At 40.1% G+C, this 10092-nt stretch overlaps 1 protein-coding gene across 1 annotated transcript in view; it reads left to right on the top strand.

The window, feature by feature from the left end:
* The window catches only part of LOC134322041 (inactive all-trans-retinol 13,14-reductase-like), an 11703-nt gene extending 1985 nt beyond the window's left edge, over positions 1–9718 (top strand). Inside the window, exons 2-10 of the mRNA XM_063003912.1 lie at positions 6–146; positions 250–445; positions 1610–1807; positions 3568–3687; positions 3795–3933; positions 5828–5937; positions 7818–7984; positions 8834–8993; positions 9291–9718. Coding sequence (XP_062859982.1) covers positions 6–146; positions 250–445; positions 1610–1807; positions 3568–3687; positions 3795–3933; positions 5828–5937; positions 7818–7984; positions 8834–8993; positions 9291–9448 — 1389 coding nt within the window. The 3' untranslated portion in view covers positions 9449–9718. The remainder of the gene's footprint in view (positions 1–5; positions 147–249; positions 446–1609; positions 1808–3567; positions 3688–3794; positions 3934–5827; positions 5938–7817; positions 7985–8833; positions 8994–9290) is intronic.
* The last annotated feature ends 374 nt before the right edge of the window (positions 9719–10092 follow it).

Genomic DNA, 10092 nt, shown 5'->3' with positions numbered 1-10092 from the left:
ATCATTTTGACACCATTGTGATTGGTAGTGGAGAGCAACAAAGGAAATACACCGTCTGGAGTGGCAAACATGAGATGGAAGAACACCTAAAGAAGCAGTTTCCCAATGACCAAGAAGCTTTAGAGAAGTTTTTCAAGCTCATGAAGGTAAGGCACTTTTTATCACTTGTATCCTCAAAAGTGGTCTTCCCTTACTTTGAAAGATCTGTTTAATCTTAAAAATGTTTTTTTTTTTGTTGGATCTTTGAAGATCTCAGCTAGACAAACACAATACCTGGCTACACTGAAGCTGATTCCCCAGTGGGTGGCGTTGTTCCTGTTAAAAAGTGGCATTGCTGATCTCTGCTCCTCTATCTTTCGGCTTGTAGGCACTAGCGCTAAAACAGTCGCCGACAGTCTGACCTCCAACAAGGATCTCCAAATGATATTCTCCTATATTTTTTATGGTAAGGTTAATAGATTATGATCCCTGCAACTAGGGCTGCCACGATCGGTTGACCTAGTCCATGACGTTGACGTATTTGTCAATATTTTAAGTCAACGCATTGTTTTTAAAACTATGTTTATAAATGATAATTTTTTATTTCTACAATGTTTCCATTCATATAAGCGTTCATATGATTCCCTCAGCACTACTTGCTGCGTGCAGGACCTAAGTCGTATTTGGTCCAGTCAATTTTGGTCCATGCACCAATACTCCCCCCACATGACACAGTCCCACATCGGCACTGCTTGCTTTAATTTTGTTGTGGACCATTTTCCCCCACTGCCAGCATAATAGCATAGAGTCTTCCTCAATAAAACATTTAAAAATATCTGATCTTAGGTTTTCTGTGCATAGTTTGTCGCTCTGTTGGCAGATCCAACCCTGTCCCTGTTACAGTAATTGGCATAGAACAAAAGATTTTTATTTCAAATTAAATAATTCTAATCCTTATACTTGATTGAGTCTGTAATGCCATGTATCATAAGAAGGATCCCAGTGGTTTTGGAGAAAGGAAGTGTGTTAGATCATTACTATCTGTCTTTTTACACCAACCCACCTTAATTGTGTGTTGTCAATTTGTCTGTATAACTTATTTGTGACATCAGGGTCCAATGGCTTCCTTTTGGCATGTAAATTCTAAAACTTTGTTGGTATGGGGATTTGTAGATAGTAGATCTCACTATAGTCACCTGCATGTTTTTCCAGGCTAATTGAATCATTATTACTTGAAATATGTTATGTATATAATTTATTTTTTATTCTCTAATCTCCAACATGTTAATGAACGACTCAGGGAATAAGGTCTCTGTGCCACTGTATTTATAAACCAGTGAAACAGGAAGTCATGGAAAATTTGTTAAACTTGTAAACGTAATTTAAAATGATTTTTCTTGTCGTTACTTTAACTCTTAAACAAGGTATCACAATCTGGGATTTACACTCTTATTTCTGCCTCAGGAACATCCTCAAAAGTGGAAAGTCCACACGTTTTTATTATTTCTATTGTGTATGCTGTTGATAATTAAGAATCAAGATAATATTTCGAAAAGATGGCTCGGGATAGTGAGACGTAATCGGTACATTGGGGAGCAGTCTTTGATTGAAGCTATTTTTATTCCGACAGGCGTTCCTCCCAGAGACTCCAGCATCGTGATCAATGCGTTACTGCTGCACCATTACAAGCGTGGCGCGTACTACCCAAAAGGGGGTGCCAGCGAAATCCCATTCCACATCATCAAAGTCATTAAAAAGTTTGGTGGAAACGTGCTCGTCCGTGCACCCGTGAATCACATCCTGGTTGACGACAATGGAGCTGCATATGGTGAGTTTGTAGATCCATCATTGATGTCACAAGGCAAGAAAACCATTCTATTTTCCTGTGTCCTTTATTTTCTTTAGAACAAATCCCTTAACTATTTTCAATGAAGTGTAATACATTTACTGAACTGTTAAAACTGTTAACTGTCTTGATTGTAAACCTTCCAGCTTTTTTTAGTCAGTCTTTACCTGGTTCAGCTTATAAACTGCTCTATTCAATTGCACTGCTAAAATTAACCCATAATTGGATTTGTAATTGGATTTACAAAGTATTCAGTCCTCTTTCCTTTTGTGAACTTCATTGTGTTGTGGATTTGAATGGATATACACCGATCAGCCATAACATTTAAAACCACCTCCTTGTTTCTACACTCACTGTCCATTTTATCAGCTCCACTTGACATATAGAAGCACTTTGTAGTTCTACAATTACTGACTGTAGTCCATCTGTTTCTCTACACACTTTTTTTAGCCTGCTTTTACTCTGTTCTTTAATGGTCAGGACCCCCACAGAGCAGGTAATATTTGGGTGGTGGATGATTCTCAGCAGGAGTTTTTAAATACCGTGTCCACTCACTGTCCACTCTAAAAGACACTCCTACCTAGTTGGTCCACCTTGTAGATGTAAAGTCAGAGACGATCGCTCATCTATTACTGCTGTTTGAGTCGGTCATCTTCTAGACCTTCAGCAGTGGTCACAGGACGCTGCCCATGGGGCGCTGTTGGCTGGATATTTTTGGTTGGTGGACTATTCTCAGTCCAGCAGTGACAGTGAGGTGTTTAAAAAGTCCAGCAGCGCTGCTGTGTCTGATCCACTCATACCAGCACAACACACACTAACACACAACCACCATGTCATTGTTACTACAGTGCTGAGAATGATCCACCACCTAAATAATACCTGCTCTGTAGTGGTCCTGACCATTGACGAACAGCATGAAAGGGGGCTAACAAAGCATGCAGAGAAACAGATGGACTACAGTTAGTAATTGTAGAACTACAAAGTGCTTCTATATGGTAAGTGGAGCTGATAAAATGGGTAGTAAGTGTAGAAACAAGGGGGTGGTTTTAATGTTATGGCTGATCGGTGTATATCTTAATATCCTTTATCTTTTCCTCATAAGCATAGTGTTGTAGACCTTTTAGTCTATGTTACATTACTGGATAGGAATTATATATATTATACAAATAAGTTTATTATATTAACAATTATTTAGTTGATGTGAATTTATTCATCAGTTATTTACATTGAACAAAAGCCTTATTTTGCCTTAACAGCTGCTGTAAATATTGCTAGTACACCTAAGCTGAGATCTGGGGTTCGAATCTCGGTGGTGGTATTAGCTAGTGAGTGTATTCACAGACATCTAACCATTGAGCGGTGCTAAATATGTTTAGATTCAACAGGACTGGCATTAATTAAACACGTCTCTTTGGGTAATGCTGTCATCTCACAGCAAAAAGGTCCTGGGTTTGAGTTCCAGTTAAAGCAGTCCAGGTCCTTACTGTGTGGAGTTTGCATGTTCTCCCCTTGTCCATGTGGGAGCTCTGATTTCTTCCGACAGTCCAAAGACCCAAAGACATGCAGTCAGGTTAATTGGAGATACATACTTAAATTGCCCTAGATGTGAACGTGTGTGCCTGGTGATGGACTGGCTATCTGTCCGGGGTGTTTCCTGCTTTTAGCTTGATGACTTGTACCTGCCGTGACCCTGAGGTGGATGGATCAGTGCTAAAACAGACGTACTTGTTGCTTCTTAATAGGTGTGACTGTAAGGAAAGGTCAAGAAGATGTGGAAGTGAGAGCTCCTGTTATCATCTCTAACTGTGGAGTCTTCAACACTTTTCAGAAGCTTTTACCACCGGAAATAAGTGCCAAACCAGGTCAGTTATCCACTATACATCATAACAACATCAATATCTATGTGTTTAGTACAATAAGAACGTTAGAAACATTACATTTATCTCTAAATCTGATTCTTACCTTGCAGAGGTTCAGAATCGGCTGACTTCCATGACACCCGGACAAGGATCCTTATTAGTGTTCTCGGGTTTCGATGCCACACAGGAAGAACTGGGCATCAGTTCGACTAACCTTTGGCTTTTTAAGTCTAATGATATGGATGGAATGTTAGTATCAATGCAAATTCAGATCCACATGCATACATTTTTTTCTTTATTAGTTAATTTGGCCTTTTAGTGGTAGAAGTACAACCCCAAATCAGAAACCGTTGGGACGATATTTAAAAGGCAAATAAAATAAAGATGCAGTGTTCCTTACATTTACTTTGACTTTTATTTGATTGCAGACAGGATGAACCCAAAATATTTCATGGTTTGTCTGCTCAACTTCATTTAATTTTTTAGTATACCTCCAACCAAAGTTGGGACGGGGGCAATTTAGAGCTAGTAATAAGGTGAAAAAACTAAATAATTATGTGATTCCAAACAGGTGATTGTAATCATGGTTTGGTACAAAAGTCTTTGATGAGCAAAGATGATCTGAGGATCTCCAGTTTGTCCACAAATGTGTGAGAAAAATGATTGAAATGTTTAAAAACAATGAACCTCAAAGACAGATTGGAAGGGATTTGCATATTTCCCCCTCTACAGTGCATAATATCATTAAACCATTCATGGAATCGGGAGGAATTTCAGTGCATAAAGGCCAAGGATGCAAACTTAAACTGAACGCCCGTGATCTTCAATCCCTCAGACGGCACTGCATCAAGAACTGCCACTCAACAATAGCTGATATAACCACATGGGTGAGGGATTACTTTGGCAAACCTTTGTCAAGCACTACAATACAGAGTTACATGCACAAATGCCACTTAATTCTTTACTGTGCAAAAAAGAAGCCTTATGTTAACCATGTCCAGAAGCGGCGTCGACTTCTCTGTGCTCTTAGGCATCTAGGATGGACCATCACACAGTGGAAACATACAGTATATTGTGGTCAGATGAATCAGCATTCCAGGTCTTTTTTGGAAAAAATGGGCACCGTGTGCTCCGGACCAAAGACGAAAAGGACCGTCCAGACTGTTAAGTCCAAAAGCCAGGGTCTGTCATAGTATGGGGCTGTGTCAGTGCACTTGGCAAAGGTCATTTACACTTCTGTGATGGCAGCATTAATGCAGAAAAGCACACTGAGATCTTAGAGCAACATGTGCTGCCTTCAAGACGTCGTCTTTTCCAGGGACGTCCAGCATTTTTCAACAAGACGATGCAAAACCACACGCTGCACACATTACAAAGGCATGGCTGCGGAAGAAGAGGGTACGGGTCCTGGACTGGCCTGCCTGCAGTCCTGATCTGTCCCCAATAGAGAATGTGTGGAGAATTCTGCACATCTTAAGACGTGTTTGCAGGAAGAATGAGACAAAATAAAAGCTGAAACACTGAATCACTTGGTCCCCTCGGTGCCAAAACGTCGTTTAAGTGTGGTGAAAAGGAACGCAACATTACAAAGTGGTAAATGCTTTACCGTCCCAACTTTTTTTGGAATGTGTTGCAGGCCTGAAATGCAGGAATGGATGTTTATTAATAAATGAAATGAAGTTGAGCAGATAAAACATGAAATATATCAGGTTCATCCCTGTCTGCAATCAAATAAAAGTCAAAGTAAATGTAAGAAACTTTTTCTGATTTGGGGTTGTACTTTAGTCCCGACTAGGTCAGCAGAGAAACAATTATTATGGAATCATTGCATGGGTTTCTGTTCAGACTTGTTCTTGCTTAAAGCCTACACAGGGTGGTGCAGTTGCCTAAACCTTGCAGCAAGCATAACCACAGTGGATCCCCACTCTGGGCTTCCTGCCATTCTTCCATTTCGACATAATTTTGTTGTACTCTGCGTTCAAGCTGGAACAGTTTTATTACAGGCACTGAGAAGAACATGACTGAACCCAGCATTTGTATTCTTTACTAATGTTATACATAGTTGCACTTGAATACATGGTAAAGCGGCACTGTAATAAGTTTTGGAGTTCTTTGCTTCTCTTAAAAATGTTTATTTTTGTAGGATGGATGAGTTTTTTAGTATGGGAAAAGATGACGCGCCAGAAAACATACCCATGATGGTGATCACATTTCCCTCTGCCAAAGACCCCACTTCACAGATCCGTCACCCAGGTATAGCTTCAAACGTGACTTAAACTTTGTACACACCCAAATTTTATTTCATTGTAGACAGGATAAACCATGATATTTCATGTTTTATCTGCTCAACTTCATTTTATTTGTTAATAAACATCCATTCCTGCATTTCAGGCCTGCAACACATTCCAAAAAAAGTTGGCACAAGTAAAGCATTTACGACTTAGTAATGTTGCCGTTCCTTGTCACCACACTTAAAAGACGTTTTGGCACCGAGGAGACCAAGTGATTTAGTGTTTCAGCTTTTATTTTGTCTCGTTCTTCATGCAAACACGTCTTAAGATGCGCAACAGTACGGGGTCGTCAGGACTGCAGCCAGGCCGGTCCAGTACCCGTTCCCTCATCTTCCGCAGCCGTGCCTTTGTAATGTGTGCAGCATGTGGTTTCGCATTGTCTTGTTGAAAAATGCATGGACGTTTTAAAGGCAGCACATGTTGCTCTAAGATCTCAATGTACTTTTCTGCATTAATGCTGCATCACAGAAGTGTAAATGACCTTCGCTAAGGGAACTGACACACCCCCATACCATGACAGACCCTGGCTTTTGGACTTGTTCCTAATAACAGTCTGGACGGTCCTTTTCCGGAGCACACGGCGTCCATTTTTTCCAAAAAAGACCCGGAATGCTGATTCATCTGACCACAATACATGTTTCCACTGTGTGATGGTCCATCCTAGATGCCTCAGAGCCCAGAGAAGTCGACGCCGCTTCTGGACATGGTTAACATGAGGCTTCTTTTTTGCACAGTAAAGTTTTAAGTGGCATTTGTGCATGTAACTCTGTATTGTAGTGCCTGACAAATATTTGTCAAAGTAATCCCTCACCCATGTGGTTATATCAGCTGTTGTTGAGTGGTTCTTGATGCAGTGCCGTCTTGGCCTTTACACACTGAATTTCCTCCCGATTCATTAAATCGTTTAATGATATTATGCACTATAGATGGAGAATTATTCAAATCCGTTCCAATCTTTCTTTGAGGTACATTGTTTTTAAACATTTTAATAATTTTCTCACGCATTTATTGACAAACTGGAGATCCTCTGATCATCTTTGCTCATCAAAGACTCAGCCTTTCCTGGATGCTGCTTTTGTACCAAACCATGATTACAATCACCTGTTTGGAATCACAGCATTATTTAGTTCTTTCACCTCATCACTAGCCCTAAACTGCCCCCTGTCCCAACTTTTTTTGGAATGTGTTGCAGGCCTGAAATACAGAAATGAAGTTATATTAAAAAAAATTAAATGAAGTTGAGCAGATAAAACATGAAATGTCTCGGGTTCAAACTGTCTGCTATCAAATAAGTCGAAGTAAATGTAAGGAACACTGTTTTTATTTTACTTGCATTTTCCATACTGTCCCAACTTTTTCTGATTTGGGGTTGTAGTTAAAACCAAAGTGATGTAATGCTTTACAGTGGGAATTTTAGGACTGGCCTAAAACACATGGGCTTGATATTCTTGATATCTATAACAAAATGCATAAATGTGCTTTCCTGTTAAGCATCTCAAACCACATACTATGTCTACATACACTATATGACCAATGGTCTGTGAATACCTGACCATAAGCTTGTTAGACATCTCATTTGGCTTTTGGCCATATTAATGTGTTACATGTGTTTAGTATGGTAGGATATGATTTGGGATGCAAATGTTCACAAGCACATGATTTTGAAGTTCATGTAATGACCAATAAAAGGATAGACAGCCATTTATGACTAGCCAAAGCCTGATTAGGTTGATATACCTTTTGTCAAATGAATGATACCGCAGCATTGGTGTATTGGTGTGATCAATACACAACAGTTTGTTTTCTGTACCTAATTTACAAGCTAGTTCTCTTTTTTTGTAGGTAAATCTTGCATGACCATTCTAGCAATGGTCAGTTATAAATGGTTCGAAGAGTGGAAGGACACTACCGTCAGAAAAAGAGGTGATGACTATTTAGAGTACAAGAGGAGATTCGCCAACCACCTTTTCAACTGGGCCTGTACTCACTACCCCAAACTGAGAGACAAGGTATGGGCATTACAACAGCCACAACATTAAAACCACCTCCTTGTTTCTACACTCACTGTCTATTTTATCAGCTCCACCTACCATATATTCTTTGTTAACCCCCTTTCATGCTGTTCTTCAATGGTCAGGACCACCACAGAGCAGGTATTATTTAGATGGTGGATGATTCTCAGCACTGCAGTGACACTGACATGGTGGTGGTGTGTTAGTGTGTGTTGTGCTGGTATGAGTGAATCAGACACAGCATCCCTGCTGGAGTTTTTAAATACCGTGTCCACTCACTGTCCACTCTATTAGACACTCCTACCTAGTTGGTCCACCTTGTAGATGTAAAGTCAGAGACGATCGTTCATCTATTGCTGCTGTTTGAGTTGGTCATCTTTTAGACCTTCATCAGTGGTCACAGAAGGCTGCCCATGGGGTGCTGTTGGCTGGATATATTTTTGGTTGGTGGACTATTCTCAGTCCAGCAGGGACAGTGAGGTGTTTAAAAACTCCAGCAGCATTGCTGTGTCTGATCCACTCATACCAGCACAACACACTAACACACCACCATCATGTCAGTGTCACTGCCGTACTGAGAATGATCCACCACCTAAATGATACCTGCTCTGTGGTGGTCCTGTGGGGGTCCTGACCATTGAAGAACAGCATGAAAGGGGGCTAACAAAGCATGCAGAGTAACAGATGGACTACAGTCAGTAAATGTAGTACTACAAAGTGCTTCTAAATGGTAAGTGGAGCTGGTTTTAATGTTATGGCCGATCAGTGTAGGTGTGTTTTATTATCGCTAACTAAATAAGATTATGCAATGTTTAGTTATTTAAGTCTGTTTTTCTTCTATTCCAGTTGGTGTATCAAGAAGTTGCCACACCCTTGTCTAACATCCACTATCTTGGTGCTCACCTGGGAGCCATGTACTCGGCTGAGCATAACCTGGACCGCTTTCAGACGAAGTTGCTGGCCACAAATCGTTGTGACACTCCTGTCAAAAATCTTTTCATTTCAGGTATCGCCAGATCCTCAGATTTAGTTCTGGCTAAATGTTAGATGCTACAGTATATGAGGTAGACTGAGGTGGTGCAAACAATTCTGGAACTACTGTTACCATGATTTTAAATGATTTACAATGACCGAGGATTCAGCCTTAAACCCTTATCCCTAACATGAACCCATTAAATAATAACACATTAATTTGACTGGAAGTCAGTTTAAGCTTACATGCTAATCATTACATCCATAAAGATACGTTTGTTTGTGTTCCAGCTCATTCAGCTTGTCTTCTGTTTGTGCATTTGTTTTGTAGGTCAGGACGTGTTCAGCTGTGGTATTGTAGGGGCGTTACATGGAGGTCTCCTCTGTGCCTCTACAGTACTTAACCACATTGTTTATATAGATCTCCTCCTGCTTAAGAAGAAGCTGAAGAGAAGAAAAGTGAGAGAACTCTCAAAAAAGCGGCAGTGAGAATGAACCAATGATTATAGCAGCCGGTAATTATGTGATCATGGAAATAACAGCCGTCTGGAATCCAAATCGCTGTCTAAGTAGCGCATCCGAATAACCTGACTTATAAGTCGATGCCTTATTGGAATCCTCTCTACTGAGAAAGCTGCCTATGTAAGCAGTAGACAGCAGGGAAGCTTGCTAGGTTTTCGAACACACACATTGTCTAAAACAAACAAACAAACAAATAAATGGTTGGTTGCTTGTTTGAATAATTAATATTATTGCAAATGCAGGCTATTCTAACATCAAGTTTATATTTTTTATCTTGTACATTTATAAAGTACCTTGAGCCTTTTTCGTACTTAATATTTTTTAATGTACCTTGAGCTGCTGTAATGCTTGACTTTCCCTTTGAGATTAATAATGCCATCCATCCATCCTCTATCTATCCATCCATCCATCGTAAGCCATCCATCCATCCATCCATTGTCATCCATCCATCCATCCATCCATCCTCTATCTATCCATCCATCCATCGTAAGCCATCCATCCGTCCATCCATTGTAATCCATCCATCCTCTATCTATCCATCCATCATAATTCATCAATCCATCGTAATCCATCCATCTATCCATCCATCCATCGTAATCCATCCATCCATC

The sequence above is a fragment of the Trichomycterus rosablanca genome, chromosome 10 (assembly GCF_030014385.1).
Source record: "Trichomycterus rosablanca isolate fTriRos1 chromosome 10, fTriRos1.hap1, whole genome shotgun sequence".
NCBI lineage: Eukaryota > Metazoa > Chordata > Actinopteri > Siluriformes > Trichomycteridae > Trichomycterus > Trichomycterus rosablanca.
Note: the sequence above shows the minus strand (reverse complement) of the source record. Positions and strands in the feature narration are given on the sequence as shown.